General features: G+C 38.8%; 1 protein-coding gene across 1 annotated transcript in view; it reads right to left on the bottom strand.

Moving 5' to 3' along the window:
* Positions 1–22,826, bottom strand: part of CAMK4 (calcium/calmodulin dependent protein kinase IV) — a 140,110-nt gene that overhangs the window by 45,997 nt on the left and 71,287 nt on the right. Inside the window, exons 3-5 of the mRNA XM_036403680.2 lie at positions 13,764–13,826; positions 13,124–13,206; positions 1,628–1,700 (exon numbers count right to left, since the gene is read on the bottom strand). Of these exons, the coding sequence (XP_036259573.1) occupies positions 1,628–1,700; positions 13,124–13,206; positions 13,764–13,826 (219 nt within the window). The remainder of the gene's footprint in view (positions 1–1,627; positions 1,701–13,123; positions 13,207–13,763; positions 13,827–22,826) is intronic.

The raw sequence follows: 22,826 nt of genomic DNA, 5'->3' as shown, positions 1-22,826 counted from the left end.
AAAATCACATAGATCAAAAAGCCTGTGTGGTGCCAGAAGGGTATTCATTGGCATTGTCTATTGTACAAATTGTACAAATATTTAATTTTAAGAATGATCTATGGATACATTTCCTTTTATTTTGAAAAGATTATTCTGCTGCAGCAGCATTTTCCAGTTCCTGACAATAGCTCCTGTCCTGCTCACAAACACCATTCTGTCAAGTTTATAGCCCCAATCTATCAGAGTACTTCTGCAGGGCTGCAAAGATCCCAAGCTGGGAACTGCCACTTCCACAGCTTTTCCAGCTTTGGCTTAGATATTTGGTGTCAGCTGTAAGAGCAGAAGAGAATACAGTTCATCCTAGTCAGGGATCTACTACAAGGAACCATAGAAATCCTAATTATTGCTTATATAAAAATCAGCTTTTTAATTTTCATACATCACTGTTCCATTGATTTCAGCCAAGCTATTACGGCTCATAGAAACTGAAGATTTTTCTTTTGTTTCTGGCTTTAAAATAAAGAGCTTAAACACCATCTGAAATATCTTTCAGCAGAATTTAATCATCATTTTTTTGTAAAATAATGTTAAATAATGTAGAGCCATCTTAACTAGGGCACTTCAACAGAAAGAAAAAATTAGTAATAAAATAATAATCTGATCCAATTTTAAAAGTTTATACAAATGCATTATGTTGTGCTATAAAATACATAATTTAGATTTCTTTGGATGAGAGTGACACAGTAGAATCAGATCATTCAGAAGGGACCATGAAGTGAACATGCATGGCCTTGCAGTATGTGCAGTTTGTGTTGTGAACACCAGTTCTCACATCTTATTTAGTGTGAACAGGCTCACACTAATAATACCAACAGGGGCTTTTCACACTGAGGTATTTTGTGATCATCACAGGCAAACATGCCCAGGTTGCCTTGCTCCTTCTGATGAACAGAATTACTGCTGTAACCATTCATCTCCTCATCTCTGGATACCTTCTGCAGAGGCCAGTAATCCCTACAAGTCCTTTTCTGAGGACACCTCCTTTCACACTGAATTTCCATGGATGGCCTGTATAGAACCTGCCTCACCACTAACATCCCACAAATGAGCCCTGCAGGCTGACCTCTCTTTTCTCTTGTCCCCTCTCTTCTGTACTGGAAGTGAACAGTACTAACACTTACACTGGGCAAATTAATTTCTTAAGTATTTCCTCAGCATCTGATTGCTGGTTTGGAGAACATCTGGTGTGAAATCAGATGGAAGAGCAACAAGTGACTAAGAAGCACAGAAAATGTAGAGAAATGCTGTATATAGACATTAGAAGCCTTCCTCAAGAATCTGTATGCCTTTAGCTAATAGAATGTGAAATTATTATGCAAAAATGTCCAATGTTTGAAAATCACAAAACATAAAGAGGAATAAGGTGCATTAGAAATTGCACAAGCTACTGGTAACAATTATTATTCTTCTCTCTCTCAACAGTACTGTCATTGCACTTGAAGTGCAATTCTTCAAAGTGTCACTTCCTTTAAAATTATAATTGTCAGAGGAAACCTGTGCACACTGCCTCTTTCACACACAAATATTTATTGAGCCACCATAGATGAAAGATCAGGTGCTGAGCATGATATGAGATAATACTCACAGAAACTGCCTCCAGGATTTGTTTGACAGCATCAGCAGCATCTCTTTCACTGTAGTACCCCTTTTCCACAATCCTACAGAAAAAAAAGCAACACAATTAAGAACCAAGGTGAATAAACATCTTGAAGGTAGATGCTTCTTTTCAAAAATGAGATAGCAAGCAATCAAATTTAAATATGACTAGGACAGTGGAGTGTCCCCAAGAGACTAGAAAATAGCCCTTTTGCAATTTAAGTTACCCTTGATTTCCAATTAAATGAAATACAGGAGGTAAGATATCAACTGGATAAGATGCTCATAATATATGCACACATTTAGTTAGAAGTTTTTGAAACTTTCTGACATGCAAGGAATCTGAATTACTGAAAGACAAAATTATTCAACATTTAGGAACTGTTTTTTCACTTTTATATTTAACTTAAGCCCCTCTTCCCCAATTAGTTAGTTAGTTAGACAGACAGATATATAGTAAGTTATAAAACAAAAGCACAATGCTATGCACACACAGAATTATTCAAGGGAAAAGATTAGTGTAAAACTTTACTAGTTTCACATTATTCCTCAAGTGTGATGGGCTGAACAACTGTCTTTTTTCCCTCAGTAGAAAACTAGGGATGCCATATGCAGAGAAATGCAGGTTTTTTACAACTAAACCTACTTTTTTCTTTTGCAAAAGCTACTTTTCCTTACAGAGTCAGCAGTAGACAAAGATTTGCATAATGATGTACAAGCAGTTAATAAAAGAAGGATCTATCATTAAGATATCCTAATATTCTATTTAAGACACTCAACAGTCTTTTTACTAATGTTTTTAACTGAGCATAGTATTTGTGAACTACAATAATTGTCCCTCAGAGAGTTACCTTAAAGGTCAGAATTTTGATCTGAAGTCTTGATATTTTTAGTATATTAATTTTTCAATGCCCAAGAAAACATAGACAGATGTTGTCTAGGAGCCGAGCCTGTGGTGCCTACAAGACATTCTATAAGCAGACAGGCAGTTTTATAAAACAATATCCTAAAGTCCTCATGAAGCAGAACAGCAAGGAAGCTTTAATGGCTGGGGTCACTGGAAAGGCCTTCTGCCCCAAGATCCATAAAAAGGCTCTGCTGGTGGCAGGAAGGCTATCCTTCTTTCTCCCCATTACTCCTGCTCTGCACTTTTTATCACTTCCTTTCACTGAAATAACAGATTAATGCTGAGTTACCATCAGTGCAGCTCCTCACAGCTTCACAAAACTGACAGGAAAGGGGTGAGTAACTACATGGAAAAACATTACTTTATACTCATTAGAGCATCAAGTGATTAGAAGTAAGAAACAATGCAAAGACAGCACTCCACCAGACACAGAGGCAACACACTGTGGGAAGCCAGGGATATTCCCAATCAGCTGCCATCACTTGACCTTTACACTCATTGTGTTCACAGAGAACTGTGTCTATTCATGTGGCAGCAACAACAGCAAGTAATCCCTCTCAAACAGCTCTTCTATTTCATCATTATTTCTTTGCTGCATAATTGCTTGGGATTATTTCTAGAAGCTTGTTTGGTTTGGGTTCTTTGGGTTTTTTGGCAACGCTTTAGCTGTCCTGCCATATGCACTGCTTTAACACCTTTGCTTTTTTTGTGCCTTCAGCCCTTCTCCTATTTTGGTCATCTGTTTACACCATTAGGGAGAGTTTTACTGGAACTTATCACCATAAGGGGAAAACAAAGCAAATCTTACTCACTGAGACATTATATTAGGCTTTTACCCTGAAGTATAGAAAGAGGTTACAAAAACCTAAAAGTCACGCCATAAAATGCTACATTGTGCTTGAAGGCTAGATTACTCCTTAGCCGTTTCAGGCTGAATTATCCTCTTGTGTTAGATTACATTGTGAGACCTGAGCCCCATTAATGCTCTTGCATTCATTGCTCCAAATACACTGGCTTTGCTTCCTCCTCCTTTTGGATTCAAATGAAGTATTTAGCGTCAGCCAGATGTGCTGGTCTGTAGCATCCACCCTGCCCCACACACTGAGTCCCCCAAGTGCAGGATAACCTTGTGCACCTGACTTCAGCAATGCATGAGGCAGGTTCTAAGGCTTCAATAGTATTTTGAGTACTCTGTTTTTTCCAATATTTCTCAGAATAAGATCACAGGAATATGAAGTAATGCAGTTACAATTCAACTTACATTTCTCCCTCAATCCAAAAAATTCTCTATTTTCAGTGTGGTAGCTCAGTCTTTTTTTTTATCTTTTTGAAACACGTAAACCAGGGAAATGAAAAAAAAACCAAAAAAAAACCGCAAAGGCAGCCTACAGCTTTGTATTTTCCTCCACTCATCAAAATCAAAGAAAACAGGAACTTCCTATAAATGCCCAGTCAATGTTAATTACCTGACCACTGGAAACAAGGGAAAAATCAAAGAGACACTCAAGGCTCACCTCTTGACCTCAAGGCAAGTCCATGCTGACTTAGACAATATATGCTGGTACAGATAGCAGGCTGCTCTCATTATTTATATTAAACACACAGCAGAGAAAACACAAAGACCTTGTAGATGAAGCCTTGTAATTTACACTTTAAAATAAATAAATGTGATGAAGTGTGGGCCCATATTTCTGGAAAGCAATAAGAAATAACTGTAGAAATATTCTGCAATGCACTGGACCCATATGCCAATGCTACAGGTGAATAATATGCACTGGTCAATTACAGATTATGTCATACAGAGTTACCTTTCCAGTTTTCCGTAAGTCTTATTCAGACTTATTGAGAATAGAAACCTTACTGTTAATTAATAATAATCTAGCAAATGAAAAACTAATATTCTGTGACACAATAAATGAAAAAAGACATCCCTTTTTAAAGATGAAAATTTATTTCTAAGGGTACTCTGCTTTAGAACTAAACCCTGGCTATTAGGCAGTAAGGAGGAATAGTGAAAGAAGATTATCCTGTAGTTTAGAGTTATATAGTAAAGCTGGGGGATCACCTGCATATTTATTTTTCGCATCCTCCCTGTGATAGTTTACATAAGACAAATGGTAGGTGTGCCAGCAAGACTCCTACCTGAGACCAATGAGTCTTCTTTAAAAGGGTTTTTCAAATTCAGCCTGCAGATTAACAATTACTCATTGGCTGTTTTCTATAAGGGGAAGGAAACCTGCAGAAATATCTTATTTCACTCTTACTGAAGCAAACCCCAACTATTTACACCTAGTTTATAGGATGATCTTTGACAAAATCATGGGTGAAGGAATATTAAGCTTTTGCTGAGAGGACAGAAATATAGGAACAGCAGCAATAAGGAGCTAATTAAATATTTTCTTTGATATGCAAATGAACAAGCCAGGTAGGCCAAGAGGGTGCTGGATAGAAAAACTGTGAGGAAGACAGCAGGGAACTGCTGGAAACCAGAAAAAGTGCTTGGAAAAACACTTAATTTGGTGCTGCAGGCATTCAGGAAATTTAAGATGCAACTTCAAAATAGAGACATTCTAGACCTAGCAAAAATGCAATGCCTGATCATGTAGGATCCCTTTTTCATGGTTCTGTTCACACATTTATTGAAATACGCTGATCCATTGTTTACACTTTTATATATCAAGACACACATTTAGCAGAATGGCTACTAGATGGACAGCAAGCCAGAGCTCTGCCAAAGCACCACCTGACTCAATCTTCCAAGCACATGTCATCATATTTGAGACAAATCTGCCTCCTTCTAAATAGAGGAGCAGGGAAATAATTCCAGGAGCCCCTACTCACCACCCTCTCCCAGTGCTAGCAGAGAAGATGTCCTTTGGGAGCAGCCTGAGTCCCATGGTGCTGAGACACATCCCTGCCTGCCTGCAGGGCCTGGGCACCCCACAGAAATCTGTGTTATCTTGCTCTTTCAGCTGCTGCTGCCCAGAGGTGGAAGAGTCTTGCCAGGTAATAGGGGTATAACAGATTTAGCAGTGAGAAAACCACCCCAGCATCACACTGCCCAGCAAGCACATGGAAATGGCATAATGTGTTTCTGGGGAGGCACACGTTTCATATTTTGGCAGCTTCCATCATCAAACACATGTGTGTGTTCAAGTGTTTCAGAATTTGCAGTAATCCTTGCCAGATTCAACTGGCCTTTCCAGCATTTCCTTTCCTTGTGAGCACTGGAAGTTTTCTTGCAGTATAAATTCTTTAGTTTTGCAGATGGTTTTCAGTGTAGCCTCAGTACCATGGAATTGCAGCTCTTGCTAATTTTTTTATAATATTTCCATGTTGCATGTCTTCATTAGGGTCTGCAGCTACATAAACTCCTACCATCATTCACCCCATCCCTGCAGCATCCAGTGTAATATGGGAAAACCATGTAATGGATTTTACTCCTTTTGGGGCATTCTTCCTGCTACTGGGCTTTAATTGACTGTATCTGTGTGAAGCCATGGAAAGGAGTGGGCCATCCCAGTAAAGAGAGGGAGGTAGTGGCCACACCTGCTCTGCAGAAATTTTGTTACTGGTAGGGGAAAAAAAGGAAGAGTGCAGTCCGGCTAATCTAAACACATGGGACCTGAAATTCAAGGAGGAAAGAGATGGGGAATCCCAATGGATCATTTTAGAATCTATTTTCAGAGGAGTATTAAAATTATATTGGTATACAATTTTACACTTGGCTAGGACATGTTTCTGGGGATTAATGACAAGCACATCAGGCAAGTGAAAATAATCAGTCTCCTAAAGGAACAAACAAGTGAACATTTCATCAGAGAAGGACAGGACGAGGTTTGGGGTTTGATTTTTCAAAGAGTAACAAAACAGGGGCCAAGCTATTTCCAAGTCCAGCAAGAGAAACAGATCTTTCACAGCTGAACTGGTAGAAAAAGAAATCAAAACCACCCAGGAACCTGCTTTGAGCAAGGAGAAGACTCATCCAATGCCAGAGGATGCTAGACTGGGCTAGTCACTGGCAGCACACACCTCATTGTGCAAGGCTGACCATGCTTTAAACACCCAGTCAGCATGGGAATTTAAGGCACTGTCAGCCTTAAATTCCTGCTGTTATAGAGACAGCTCTCAGCTAAGAGTGAGGAAGAGTGAACACCCTTCCCCCCTCCACAGAACCACTCCAGGCCTCTCACTGTGGAAATGCCAGAAACTTCCAGCTGAGACCACTGTCCCTGAGACCAAAGCTTCTTTCTCTTTTATTTTTCATCAGTATTAGAATTGGTATTGGTACAATCAATATTCCTGCATTTTTAAACTCAACATGTACTCATGACTCCTGCTAATCAAGAAAATTTGAAATCTTACTATTTAAAAAACTTACTTTTTCCTCCCCCATGCTCTACATGAACTAGTTCTCCTATTCTTAGCTTTTCTTCTCTGCTTCCCTCCCACGTGGTCCACCTCACCCATCCTCCAGTCTTGCCTAAAATGTGAGCAGGTAAAGTCTGTTGCTTTCCTGCTTTAACTTATATTAGCAAATGCACTTAGTTTTATGCTAATAATCTAAACAGTTACTCTAAAATTTGCAATATTTAGCAATTATTTAATGTTGCGGCTATAAATACTATTTCTCCACAATGTGGAGTTGGTAGCATTTGAGCTGAATTTAGAAACATATCATGTGGCTTGCAAAAGTCCTGCTAAACTTGGCCTTCTAAGACAGTAAAAATTATTATACTTTACCAGTTCCCAACATTGTTTTGCTTTCTTTAAGCACTCTCTGTATTTGCCTTGTAGACCATCTTTTATAACTATTATTAAAAAAAAAAAGCCATCACTCTTTCTAGAGTAATTTTCATTCTGCCTCTATCTGGCTTTTACCCAAAATCCTTGCACCACATCTTAGCTGTGTCATGCTACTTCATCTACAGTCTCAGGCAAGACGCTGCCTGAGATACATACAAGTTCTATTCCAATGCCAGTATGTCCTAACCATTTTAAAAATTGTTTGGTTCTATATAATAAATGTTAATTTATCTAAAATGCTTTGGTTGTCATGGAGATTTTTTCTGCAACCACTCAATTCTTATGCAAATTATTGTACTCAATTAAAATGAAATTAGAAGATTTCTACAAGATAAAGTGAGACTAAAAACTAGAAGAAACAGGAAAAGAAAATGACATCACTCTATTCAATAGCAAAATGGTTTCCACAAGGGACATTTTCTCAATGAATGATTCACAGATCTATTAGTTCTTGTCTGTATTGAGGTGATTGCAATTCGTAGTTGCATTTGTTTAGTTAAAAAAAAAGGTTTCCCGCATAAATATGCATGCATTTTCCATACTACAAAGCTGATGAATAATAAATGTTTTTAAAAGTAGCTCTGCAGAATCTCCCTTATTCTACAACCATGTTCATATTCCAGAGCAGACTAATGCTACTGTGTCTAATGTCTCAAACTGCCTGTTTGTCATCTGAAAAAAGATAATGGGAAATACTGACCTGGGTTGGAATCTGATTCCCTGAGAAACAAACTAGAAGTTTTTCTTCAATACTGTGTTTATAAATGAAATTCAGCACTGCAGTCCTTCAGGAAAACTGTTTTCCCTCCATTGTTATTAAGCAAGACTCACTCTCTGATAGATGAGGCATGCGGGAGAATTTAGAGAAAGATTACATATTTCTCATAGCTCATATTAGGATTTTTTTCCTAGTCTAGTCTTTTCTAGTCTTTCCAGTCTTTGCTTCTAGAAGTTTGCTTCTGAAGCCACAGTGCTGATGAACCGGCTGTAAACTTCCCTCAAAAGTTCCTGTGTAAGGGGCTGTGTGAGGCAATGCAAAGGGAGTTACTGAATCGTGTCACAACTCCTGCCTGCAGAGAGGGGGTGAAGAGGGGAATCCCTGAAAGCTTGTAAAAGAGGCAGAGGCCCGGGGAGGGGAAAAAAGCAGCACTGAAGGCACCAATGAAGCTGCCTGACAACAACTGCTGAGGCTTTAATCGGGTTTCTCTGAGTAGCTAAGGGCCCCAGCATATGGGAAAGATGTGGACACGTAAAGGACTTTCAATAGACAGTAACTGAAACATAGAAAACATAATGGGGGACAAAAGATTGCAGGGGCAAAGAAAATAGAGTCTTTCACAATACTCTGCTGCATGAGAGCTTTCTATAAAGTTTGCTTTAAAGAATAAAGTAATCACATTCTTTCTAGCTACTGGGGACAACTTACAAAGGGCTTTCCCAATTTCCAGAGTGACAGAAAATTAGGCACTGACCACCAAAAAAAAAAAGGTGTAAAGGCATTACTACAACTCTGTATGAAGAACAAAATACCAAATTACATTGGAAGGACTACAAATGAGCATTAATGCACATGTCTTTATTCTGAAATTACTTGGTTTTTTCATTACTGAAGATAAATTCAAGAGAGACTAAATGAGCTACTAGGACATCAAAGAGCACTTTTATCAGAGTTCTGTTTCTTGACTCCAGCTTCAGAGAACAAGCATAGTTGGTGTAGTCAAGTCACAACCTCTTTCTGTTTTTGCCAGTCCTGACTGGGGGATCTGTAACATGGTCCCATGAAGCAGGGAGTCCAAAGGACTTCTCCGACCCCTGTTCAGAAGACAGACAGACTGCCATGACATAATGAGGCCAGGGCACTGAAGCAAACAGAAGGTGCTATTCTGACACTAGCTCATAAAAGACTCCCACTTTAGTGACTGATTAATTCCTCGAATATTTTTGACATCCCTTAGCAATTTTAATTTCCAAAAGCACAAACAAAAAGGTGCTCCTAACGCCTGGGAAAGCTTTGCTATATTTTCTCCATAAGAAGCAATCATTCCCACACCTCTTAAAAAGGCAAGTTATTTAGAAAAATAATACTTAGTTAATATTAATTAAATATTAACAATTAATATTAATTAAATATTAACAATTAATAAATATTAACAATACAATTAATGTATATTATATAAAAGAAGAGAATATGAGTTTGTACCTAGAGTTCACAGGAGATTACATGAAACTTGAAAGGGAAGTGAGTCAAGAGACTGTCAGCTGCAAGTGCTATTTTTAGACATTGTTCAGTGTGCTTTATAATAACATGAAAGAAGAAACAGAAAAGCCTATGGTCAAGATGCCAAAGTAAAAACAAGAATGTATGGATTGACATTTTTAAATGAAGTGGTAAAAGCAAAAATTATTCTTAGCAATCTGCAGGTATTCTGACTAAAAAGAAGTTAGAGTTGATTTTTTTTGCTGACATTCATATTTGAAAAAGAGATATATACTGGTGATTCAGCTGGAAGACAATAGATAGGAATAAAATTTGATTGCAAAAAAACCCAACTTGAACAAAAGGTAGTCCATAGAAGACAAGATATCAGACTGTGCTTTTGGGCTTATCGTTGCTGGAATACTCAGAGCCTTATCAGAAGATTGTCCCTTGGGGCTCTGTTAAAACACTGCCAGTTTAAATGCACTTCAACCATGCCTGTCTGTTTTAGACATGCAGGAATGAGAGAGGAGAGGCAAGCAAATGTGAGAAGTATGTCCCAGCACTAGGCTGGAGATGCAGCACCTGTAAAGAACTTTAATATCGATTAATTTGGACCTACTACATTTTTCTCTCTGTCCTGGTAAATTCCTCCATTGGTCTGCCATTCTCTTTGTCATTCTTTGCCACAAGCTCTTTTTCACTCCTTACTTGCTGGGTTGGCAAAAAACATCATGTACATTGTCAATAAATATTCTATTCACACAAACATCTCCAGTTTTGAGTTTGTATTTGGAGTGGTACATAGGGTATGACCCACAATGTGATTTATGAAGTCTGAGAAACAGTTTTCTTTTTAAAAATACAGCCCAAATCGATCTGATTTGAACTGTATTAACTCAGGTGTCAAACTGATACATTCACTTGAATTTATCTCCCTTTAGGTAACACAACTGAAAAATTGTCATAATGACAGTTCATTTTAGCAATAATGTGGATGATTTGACAGTACTATTAAATATGGTGAAGGAAATGAAATAATTTCATTATCCAGAACTTTTAGTTAGAATGGCACGAAACCAACAATGCTAACAGGATTCTAGAAGACCAATTGGATCTTGGGTATTTATAAAATCATCCTCGTGGTAAGAGAGATGTTTGCATGGAAGAACTTACTCTTCTGCAGCTCAAATACTATTCAGAAGAAGAATGGACATCTGGGACGGGAGAAAACTGGAGCAATAAAACAGTTGATATAAAAAGTAGCAGTATATTACAAGATTTAGCAGTAACAGTGATGAAGATGTTTGCAGCCAGGAGAGCAGCACTGCTTGTGTAACAGGCCCAGCTGTGTCATTTACTGATAGCTGATTAGAAAGAGGGATAAGAGTAACTCCTCCAGAGCACAAAACTGCTTTGCTGTCTGTGTATGGGCCGTGGTTTACAAATAAGGCACATAAGGTATTCCACACCCTGGAGGTGGTGCCAGGCCACACTGGGGTCCTGCTTGTCCACACATGGTCTCACCTTGAGGACAACCATGGGGTGGATCTCAAACCTAGTCACAGCTGTCCCTCCACATCTGACACAGCTCCTCTGCTCAGGAGGAGATTTCCAGGTCATTCATTATCTTTCTCCTGCGATGGGACTCATACAAGCACAGAAAAAGGCGTGCACAAGTTCTCTCTGTCAGTCAGGACATTTCCTTCATGAATGATAAAAAGAGGTAAGGACTGAAAACATTATGCATGAGAGGGGAGTGTGCCCTAAGGCAGAAAGCTAAATTTATCCTTTCTAAAATTCAGAGGGCAGCCATTGTTCAGAACAATGCAAGTTTTAATCCTTTAGCCCAGTTTAGAAAGGGGAAACAGCTAGTGTTAACTGGAGTCACTAGTGCAAAACATCTTGGCTGCATATTTCTGCTTAATTATTTTTAGTTTAAGGTTGAAGAGTGAAGTAATACTCCTAGCTTAAGAGCTGAAAATAATTTAATATGGTTTCTTGTTTCATTGCTTGTTGGGTCTTTTTCCAAATCACAGAGTTCTGTATTGACAAAGTTTCCAGTTCTGTTGTACATGGGGCAAAGGAGGATGCAGATCTCCACAATATTGCTGCTTATCGATAGCATCACAAGGGGGCTCTGCAATTCTACTGAGTGACTTTGTTTCTAGTCAGAACACCAGACAACTGGTCCTAGCTGTCCAAACTATTGGGTCAAGCATCCAATCTTTTTGAAAAGATCAATCTGACAGTTTAAATCCCACAGTCACTACTGAGTAGAGTTTACAGAATGTTTAAACTGTCAGTATATTAAATCCTGGTTTAATCAAATAATGTGGTTCCCCATCCTGGATCCCATGAAATCTTTTCAGTTCTCCTACCACACAGATGGTTGCTGCTCAGGAACCAAGAGCTTCACTGGGTTTTTTGTGTTTTGCCTTTGCAAGATCTCATGAAAGACTCCTGTAGAGTATCCAGCCCTCCTGAGAATGACCTAATCTGAAACCCATGTGGATATATAAAGGGCTACATGAAAGGTAAGGCACTTTGACCAGGGTTGTCTCCAGCTCAGGACTGGGGTCTCACTGGTACTTTAACTTGCAGCATATCTCCCCTCATTCCTTTGCCTCAGTATTGAGAGAGTAATCACCCTTCTTCTATTGAACTTAGGATGTCACAGGAGCAGTTGCTTTTGTTGTTGTTGTTCAGAAATAGCTCTTGTCAAGGTTGAAGGTATGACCATGGCATAAAAAAAAGTATGTTTTTGTTTTTTCAAGTGGAAGATACTTTCATACTGAATATTTGATGTGTATTTTTGTAATATTCCTCTATGATACTAAATTTTAATTACAGAACAAGGAATATCAAACAACCTGTCCTTACGTGAGTTTGAAATCACTAACACCAGTCAGTTAATTCATTTACTCAAGTTGGGATAAAATGTTTTCCTTATCATCTCTTGCTCTAAAAAACCCAAATCCCTACCAATAAAACATCATCCCAGCACTATTACAGAATCATCTCACTTTATGCATATGCACTTCAGAAGCATGAGCAGACTCATGAGCAAAAACTCCAAAACTCAACAGCTGTCTTGAAGAACCCTTGTAGCAAAACCAGATGTTTGATAAACGCAGTAAATACCAAAGAGAATTTCTTTCCTGTTAGTCTGCTTACAAAATTTTTATTTGACATAACACTATCCTCCTGGCAGGCTGATTGCCACCTAATCTGTTTTATGATGATCTCTCAAGGAGATTTTGACAATTTTTCCCATCTTTTGTCTGCTCTAACACACTTGATGCTATGTGCCTGCTGAGCACTTTTCTTCAACATTTACTGGCTAATTTCTCCATTTTCAACTGATTTTTTTCCCCCAAAAGTTTCACGGTAATTACATTTCCAAAGGCACTTTCAGGATATTTGCTGCAGATATTTATTCATGTGAATTACTCATATGCTGGTAAAATAACTCCAATAATTACTAACGCAGGGTTTACATATAGAGGAGAAATTTGAACTCTAACATCCTTGGGGAAGGAAGGTACTGGAAGAGGTATGTACAGGTAACTTACCTGTCAAATAGTTCTCCACCAGTGACAAGTTCCAGAACAAGACTTATTTCTGTAGGGGTCTCAAATATCTCCTTCAGTTTTATCTGGTAAAAGAATACAGAAAGTATTTCTTTTGCTTATTTGTCTTCTTGCAAAGCACTTCGGAAGGTCAACAGTAGAACACAGAACACAGCTGGGAGAGTTACTGTGTCCTCTCCCAACTTTTTTTGCTACATTTTTCCTTTTTTTTTACTCTTTTGGTTATTCTCATACCTCTGTGACTTCTGTGAAATACAGGAGTTTAAGCGGCCATCTGCCAATCCCTCAGAGAAACCAAAAAGTAAGACCTTTTGGTTTTTAAGTCTCCCAGGACTGAAAACACCAATTTCTACTTTCATTTGCAGAAGGTTTTTCACATAGTTTCTCACTCAGCTCTGTAAGAACATCATTGTTTTATCTTAAAATGGAAATATAACTTAACAGATGTTCATAAAAAAGCTGCTAGCGTGCCCACTAAGAGAACCTAGACCTTTAATCCAGGTCTGTGCAGGTCTTCCTGTACAGGTCTCCCTGTACAGCCACAACAGTCTTTCATAAACAGAAGGAGTATTAAGAAAAAGAAGGAAACAAATGTGGAGTGGAGTAACTTGGCTAAACTTACAATGTTGGGATGTGAAAGGCGAAGGAGAACTCCAATTTCAGTGCGGACAATTTTCTTGTCTACCTGGTTAAAAGTGGGGAGGGAAAAAGGGAAAAAATTATTTCTATGTTCAGCATAGAAACTTCTGGATGAATCACAGGATGCTATGTATGAATAGCACTTCCAGATCTCCCAGAAGAGTAAGGTAATGTGAGACACACGAGTCAAGCACACTGGAAAGAGAAATTTTCCATTAGCACAAGATGGATACTATAACAGGGAAATGTTCACACCCAGCAATACTATTACAAATATACATGTGAGTCACAAAGAAGTACAATATAGGAAAGATATCTGAAAAAGGTGAGAAAATTCCTGGTTTTACTCAAGTTCTGACCTTGTCTATTGCTACTTATGTTTGTTGAGTTTATGCAACTTTCTTTTGACACACTGTCCAGCAGCTGTGCTGGAAAAGGTTTCTGCATGAAGGATGTGCTCATCAAAGCAGTGTAACTTACTGCTTAGAGCAAAAAAGTGGTGCAAATACCTCCAAAAACCTCCAGCCACAGAGTATAAGGTTTAACCTCAATTTTCTTCAACTATGTCTGACAGAATGATCTATTAATTCAAATTACTGTTTAAACCTCTGAGAAGATTACCCCTTCCCTTTTCAAACTGCAGTCTTCAACAATCACAGCTTATGTTCTTGGGGGTCATCAGTCATTTCTCACAAGAAGTGTGGAGCTAGGGAGTATTTTGTTCAGGAAAGAAAACTGCAGCTTTCCTGTAACTAGAATGCTTAAGCAAGCAAGAATGGAAAATGTTTGTAAGCAAATTATGAATGCTTTTATGTTTCTAAGGCAATTAATACACTTATGAGGAAACTACCTGATTTGCAAATATTCTCCCAAACCCCAGAGAAGTCCTACATTGATGACTCGGGGTTCTGAAATGAATAAGAGTCAGCAAGTCACTGTGGTTCAAAGTTGATGACATACATGATGTCAAGCAGAACATTTTGAGAGGGACTTGTGCTGGTTTTTTTGTTTGTTTGTTTGTTTTTTCATGGAAGCTTTTTATCAAAGTCAAGTTTTGGTTTTGGCTTTTTACATCAGATGGGAAATGAATGGCAGCCATAATATGTAAACCTTTAAAGGGGACATAAAATTGCCTTCCAATTCTTAGTGAAGAAGAAACATCTGAAGACACATTTTATCACCTGAAAGGAGAGAGCTACTCCTCAGTAATTTATTTTTTTCTAACATCAACAAAATCCAAGTATCCATTACCTTCAGAACTACTGGATAGGCAGAATTTGATTCTCCGTTTGTGCCAATCAGGGACAATTCCAGCTTAGTAATGCCACAGTGGTGTAAATGAGTAGAGAACTACAGTCTCTTCTAGTGCCTCTGCCAGGAAGCAAAATGAAGCAAGAAAAAACAACTTCGGACAAATTCAGTGCATGTAAGAAGGAAAAGAAATCAAACATTGAAGAGGAATGAAACATTCCATTACCTGAGTTGAAGGTAAATAATATGGCCAATAACAAAATCTTCAAGGACAAACACTTGCTCTGGGGTCAAACTCAGGACCCTTTAAGCTTGTGAACAATGCATGCTTTATAAATGTTTTTGCTTTCTACTCCAAATGCAATTAACAAATTTCTTTTCCTGCTACATAAACACTGAGCAACAGGTTTGAAGATATGCTCCTGTGAACTTTTCCTAAAATGCTGCAAGCACCAGCCTGAGGTCTTGCTCAGTTTTAACATCTCCTTGGCATCACTTTGGGTTACTTCAGTGAGTGCAAACATGCAGCAAAGGCCTCCAAAGGTCACTGTTGGGCAACAAAGGGCTTTTAATGATTCACACAGTGATACATACTGTGACTGTTCCCACATGCTTTGCACCTCAGAAAAATTAATGTACAATTGTGCATGGACAGTGATATTCCCAGCAGAGCAGTTTAGACTTAAAAATTTATCTTATCCAAAAGCACTGCTACAGACTGAACAACCCACAGTTTGCTTCCTGCAGTTTTGAAAATGTTTGGGCACCAAGCATACCTGGGAGCAAGCACTGAAAAGGTTGCCCAAAATCTAAAGAGGACTTCTTTTGGCACTAAGTAGTTGCAAGTGAGAAAGTACAGAGGCCTCCTCTCACCTTGCCTCTCACTTAATTAAGTCAAAACATGGCCTAAGACTCAGTTTTAGGTCTTTTGGTTTCATAGACATTTACTCTCAAACTGTAGGTGAGTTCCTCTGTGATCAAGTTTGTGACCTGACACACAACAGTAGACTTTCACACTTTCTCAGATGATGGCATGAGAAAAAGGTACCTCAAAATTCAGGATGATGAGATTCAATGGCAAATATGCTGCAGAGAAACACTTAGGAGTGTTACATATTTATATGTAATGGCTATTGGGATAGATTTTACTAGAGAAATGGGCATGTATAGGTGATATGAAATGTTTCAGAGTGAAAACAGGGACAAATTTAGTCATGACATTTCATTACAGACAGGCTATTTTATCACTTTTATCTTCTTACCTTCTCCTACGCTAAGAACAGACAGAGTTATGTCAACACTTACCTTGTTCAGCTCCTACCAAAAAAAAAAGGTACCTACTTATATCAGGGCTAAACCTGGCTTATTTTTAGTTTGGGCAGGAATATCAGCAATTCAACTATTTATATTGAATTTTCCTATCATCATCCTATCAAATAATTTCCTGACAGAAATTATTTGCTAGGATGAGAGTCAGGCATCTCACTCTAGATTATATGTTGCTATAGTAACAATTTTTAAAACTCGGATAATTTAATCAAAATATGCCATTACCACAAATGTTTGGGCAAATTAAGTATGTTGGGCTAGATCAAATACAGCAGTCTGATTTGTGTGTATGTAATAACTGATCAAAATGAGGTTGCAAAATTCTTTATTTTGTCTTCTCTTCTTTGGATGCAATTTAAATAGGCAGTTCAGTGCTTGAAAACTATCTGAGCTTTCCTTAAATTAGCATTACTCACAGGAGCATCAGTGAGATATGTGTCAGTATATTACAGTCAAGAATAATGGCATCAGCAGAACTGGTCCATTTGTGAAGTGAAAAAACAATCAAATGTTAACTTTCAGGGGTTTCACAGTTCCACTAGCTAAGAAATTTTCCTTCTATCCTTTATTCTTTGCTTTTAACCAATGCTAAATGGCTAGAGTACACTTTTAGTCAAATATTTCATCAGTGTAATTTGATTTCTACTTTAAAGATTACTTTGTGTGAAAAATGTTACTTCTGTAATGCCAGGTTGTGTAAATGCCTGGTCAGGTGATTTTAACACTGGTGCAATTTTACTAAGCTTTATTTTCTGTATTTGCAAACTTTAAATTGCAAGTAGTCAAAGGGCATTTGCCATGATAGGCCCGCAGAGCAACAACCTGCTGTGGAACACCCATGTCAATTAGAGAATTCATTTGACAGGTAAACCAAACCAGTTATTTATCTTCCCCTCACTGCTGACCCTGAGCTTGAAGATTTCGCTGTCATAGGCCAACCTTAACAAAGTTGTTAGATGACCTGTGATTATTAAAACCCACAGCATCTATGTGTTTCCTCAGCTTACTGTGGAGGCACATGGAATGCTGAAAGGCAGCAAATCTGCAAGGACTGCTTGTAGGTGCTGTACAGCCACTGCCTGGTGATGTGGCTTCCAGTGCTCCTCAGTAAACTCTAGCAAGCAAACCAGGAGCTGTAACTGCAGCCCAGATAAGCAAATGCATGCTGGCTTTAATCTAACTAGATAAAGTACCTGCAACAGCAAAGATCTAAAAGCGTGAACTCGGGAGCAAGAGGCAATCTTGCTGCTCCCTTAATTTATAACAAAGCATTTACATTAAAAGGGAGATCATTCCTGGACTACTCCTAGTATTTGTCCCTCCAGTTATTTCACTTCAGTAGAATTAGGTATTTATGTCTTTCATAGATAGATATGTGTCTGCAATTACCCTGTCTTTGAAATTTCATACTGATCATGCAAAAAAGGAGCATTAGATTTGTATTCAGGGTACTTCTTACTTTTGAATTTCAGATTATTTTGACAAGAGATAGGAATGGAAAATTACTTAATGAAAGCTGAGATTCTTCCATGTTTCCATGCCCAAAGATGGTGAGATGGAGTAATGCTAAAAACCACTGAGATGTGAAAGTCTTGTTTCTGTGTGAATTAAATGAAACAATATAAAATTAACCACCACTTTACACAGATTAATCCAGCTGCATCTTTGCAGTATAGTACCACCCTAAAAACAGGCGGCCAATGGATGTTCTTTGTACCCTCAAACTTAGTAGTGAGCAAGAAGAAGAGCCCATTCCTCATCCTGCAAGCTCAGTTTCTGCTGTTCTCCTTCCCCTGGGCACTGTAGAGCCAAAGGGGCACATTTGCCCAGGTGTGACCCCCGTGCAGTGAAAACACTGTGCCCAGGCAATGGCTGTGAAGAAATCAATGCAAAAATCTCTTGAGGAGCTTCACAGCACTGCCCGTCTCAGGGAGTCTGTTCACACCAGCTCTGCACAGCTCCTTAATTAATATCCCACTTCTTGACTCACATGAACACCTCTAATATGAGCAATTAATTCTCCATTGAACCAGCAGGTCAGGCACTGACTATGTGCTTCTTACACTTACGGGGGATCGCAGTGCAAAGCATTATTAGCTTGACACTTGTCCTAGGGTGACGTTATGATGCTTGTATCCCCATTCATGTGTTCTGTTTATGCTGGATACTATGTTCTGTGCCTTCAAGACTGGCTCTGAAGAGGGAAAGTTTTGTCTGGGTTTTCTTATCAGCCTGGTGGGACACAGAGACAGGGCAGTACATTGTGCTGCTTTTGCTGTTTTCCTTTGCTTTTTGCTTTGCTGTCGCTCTTGCTTCTGCTTTGCTTCTGCTTGCTCTTGCTTCTGCTCATTCGCTAGTTTAGCTAAACTGTCCAAATTTCTTCCTGGACTGTTTCTCCTTTCCTTTTTTTGAACCAACTTGAACCTTATGTAGGGTAAAAATAAAGATGAACCTGCTCCGGACTGGGACCTGGGAACCCTGAGAGTTTGCAGCTTGTGGCTGCAGCAGCTGCCCCAGCGCCGGAGGGACTGATAACAGAGCGACCAGCCACCGGGGAGACTTTCTGAATTTGTCATCTCTTCAGAGCAGCGAATCAGTTTTGTCATCCGGTATTGTTCATTTTGTGTGCCGGGGAGTGCTTTGCCTGTTAAATAAACAGGTTCTTTCCACTTCTCTCCGAGGAAATCCTTCCCGAACCAGTTGGGGGGAGGGGCCGTGTGGCTTTGATTTCTGGAGGGGCCCCTTTTGGAGGTTTCCTCCCAAATCTGCCCTAAACCAGGACACTATTAAAAGTGCTTCCAAGAAAAAGGTTTTATTTGCTCATACAGTAACTGCTCTGAAGCCTAAACCTTTCTTTATTTTATGGCATCAATTCCTAATTACCATTTATAATTTTGCATTTATTTTTCTCCCTGTCCTTTTCACAGGGAGAATGTATCTTCATGGGGGCACTGGCATCAGCGTCAAACCATGACACACAGTTAAGCTGAAATATTAAAACCTGTACAGACATAGACTACATACAAGCAGAGCTGTCACTCCCGATAGTCTAAAAGGTCTGCTCCCAATTGTCACAACTAAACACAGGAGTGATGGGTTACCCAGGCTGTCTTGAGAGATTTGAAGAAAAAAAAGAAATAGGCTTGAATTTAAATAAATGTTCACAAGAAGAAGGTTCAAAGAAAATATTTTCTATGAAGTTTAAGGTTTTGCTTTTCAATTTCAGAACGTCCTGAATGACAGGAATTCCAGTTTCTGCCCAGTTTATACATAGAGTACCTTCTCACAAAATTTTTCAGTCAAGATTCAAGTATAAAACACTTTAAAGAAGACTTCTGAATGTGTTTTTACATCTTCATAAAGATGGATTGAATTGAAATAATCTGATCTGATCTATGTATCAAGATGAGATAGAGGTCAGTCTTCAGCCTAAGTGATAAAGACATGGAGGTTTCAAAAAGTGATATGACAGAAAGACAGAAAACTAGGGACTTATATGAGACTCAGCCCACTTCCCTGAATTACTCTGATGGAATTCAGTAATCAGCATGGCAGGGGACAGTAGGTAAAAGCAGAATTTTAAAAAGCTGACCCTTCTGAATGAAGGGATAGATCATTGTTCCAACTAGGACATTTATTTAACAGCTGCTTTAGATGATTTGTTCATTGAATGACAATAACAGTTTCTCAAGTAAAGAATTCCTCCTATGTTTTAGTAGCTGCTCTTGTTGGAACATTGCTTGACCTTCTCAGTAAGGTCTGCAGCTCTCTCTTGTGCAGCAACAACCTTTGGACTCCTAACAAACTAATATTATCTTAAAAAACCAAACAATTTGAAATAATCTTTTTGCATTTTAAACTGGCCAGATTATACTGGCTCTGTCTGCACTCAAGCTTAACGTGGGCGTCATAGAGAGCACAAAAAACAACTCCATAAAGCACAACAGCAACTGCACAGCCCTGTGGTATCTTCCCTAAGCTCAGCTCAGAGTTTTCACTGTGCAGGTGTGCTGGTTTGGCTGGGATAGAGTTTATTTTCTTCACAGTGCCTAGCATAGGGTTGGACTTTCATTGGTGCTAGAAATAGTGTGGATAATTCATGGATGCTTTTATTATTGCTAAGCAGGGCTTGCACTGAGCCAAGGCCTTTTCTGCTTCTCATTCCAGCACATCACAGATAAGGTTGGAGGTGCACAAGGAATTGGGAGGAGACAGAGCCAGGGCGGGTGACTCCAGAAGATCAAAGGGATACTCCAGACCATGTAGCATCATGCTCAGGACATGAAGATGGGGGACAAGAAGGAAAGGGGTTGGGGGATCATTCAGAGTCTTCCCAAGTCACTGTTCTGGGTGATAGAGCCTTGTTTTCCTAGAGATGGCTTACCAAGCAACACAGTGAATGAATTCCTTACTTTGCTTTGCTTATGTGCACAGCTTTTTCTTTGCCTATTAAGCTGTCTGCATCTCAACCCATGAGTCTTCTCACTTTTACCCTTCTGACTTTCTCCCCATCCTGCTGGGGATGAGCAAGTGAGCAGCTCCATGGGGCTTAGGAGCCAGCTGGGGTTAAACAACAACCATGGGTTATTGAGGATCTTTATTTTTACCCTACATAAGTAATTTTGTATTATTAATGAAGGAAAAAAAACCAAGAAAACTATTCACTACTAGAGCAACTATTTTCTGCACATATCTCCATGCTTTCAATTTGCAACTGCAGTCCTTCAAGTGATGAATATTCCTCAGACTGAACATTATTCCCTGCATGGGAATAATGCTGGTTACATCAATGCGCCTGTATTTTTCCTGTCAGTGATTAAATGTCTGGTAGCTGTTGCCTGCAAATACCTGGGTTTGTAGAAGCTGAAAGAGACTGATCTATCTTCATGGGATACGACTGTTAATCTGTTAAGAGTAAATTGTTCCATCAAAGAAGCAACTCTACTGTTTCTGAAGAAAAGCACAGTACATTTGCAGGGAAACCATCAGATGGATACAGAAAATTCATGGGGTTGTATAAACTTATGGCTGTAAGAACAGTAAATAATCCCTGGCAAAACAGATTAACAGACCCTGCATCTTGAAATACATGGTTTCAGTAGTAAAGGTGACCAGATGCAGGTAACATTCCCCAAAGACACAGGATCCACAGTGAACAGATTCTGTTACTCACCCACATTAACTTGGTGGCATCACCACAGAGTGAATGGATGAGTTCAGAACCACTTACAGTTTGTACAACACTGGTCATTTGCAACAACATATTTTATGTTGTATATTTATTTATGTTTATATTTATTTATGAGAGTACAAAACAAGTTATATGTTCATTAGAATAAGCCTCATTATAGGCTATGGTCTAACTATATGACTAATTTGGTTGCTATCTCTTTCCCTGTCTCATTAACACACAGATTTCTGCAAATATGTTAGATAATTGTTGAGCAGTTTATGCAAACAAATTTAGGCCTATTAGGTATTCATGAATTGCTCACTTCAGCGATTCACTATTTATAGTGTGTTACTGCCATTGTTACTGTTCCCAAAGCTGGGTGGGGGAGGACACTTTTAAGATGCAAGAACAATGTGTAAAATCAAAGGTAACTTCTTTTGTTTTTGCCAAAATAGATGCATTTATGGCTCTATTTATAAATCTGTACTTGCCATCTTCTTGTATATTCTTGCTTTTCAGCTATGACTGTTACAAATCCAAAAATTTCCTTTCTTCTCCCTTGAAAATTTATTATTCCAGCTTTTATCCTGGGTAATGCATCCAGTATTAAACATCTTGGCTTCTCATTCACACCATTCCTCTGAATAAACAAAGTGCCACATAAAAATTAGAAATGGAGAGCTACTTGGTGATAGGATGTTTCCTATCATTGATGTTTTATCTTAAAAACACTCCAAATTCTCAGGAGCCCTCAGCTGCATGATAAAGATCTGGAATAAGTTATATCCGCTTATATCATTAGCCAAATGCAATGCTTGCTGCTAGTTAAGAAATTTCACATGAATAATAAGCTGGTCCTTATTACCCTTATTATCCATCCTTTTCTCAATTCAACTTGTATGAGTCCACTGCTACCCAATGAAGGTCTGGTGCATCAAGGCTACCATTAATATCATAATCTCAATCACAGATATCAAATAATTCCATGTAATCAATGAAGCAGTTTTGTCTGGGCTGGAGTTAATTTTCTTCACAGTAACCTTTAAGGGGCTACATGCTGCACCACTCCATTTATGAGCAGTTTCACAGATGGCAGGTAGGGAAGGCTTGGTTGGTGGCACTGAAGCTCAAATGAGGTTGATTTATATTCAAAATATTTCAGGTGGGATAAAAACATGACAATGTCAGGTGCAACTTACGTTGTACACTTTTCCTCTTCTGAACCATCCTGGATCGTTCAGCCTGCTGGTCAAATGGCCCCTGCACTAGGAGACTTGTAATATCTGGATTCCA

The sequence above is a fragment of the Molothrus ater genome (assembly GCF_012460135.2).
Source record: "Molothrus ater isolate BHLD 08-10-18 breed brown headed cowbird chromosome Z unlocalized genomic scaffold, BPBGC_Mater_1.1 matZ_random_MA35, whole genome shotgun sequence".
Lineage (NCBI taxonomy): Eukaryota > Metazoa > Chordata > Aves > Passeriformes > Icteridae > Molothrus > Molothrus ater.
Note: the sequence above shows the minus strand (reverse complement) of the source record. Positions and strands in the feature narration are given on the sequence as shown.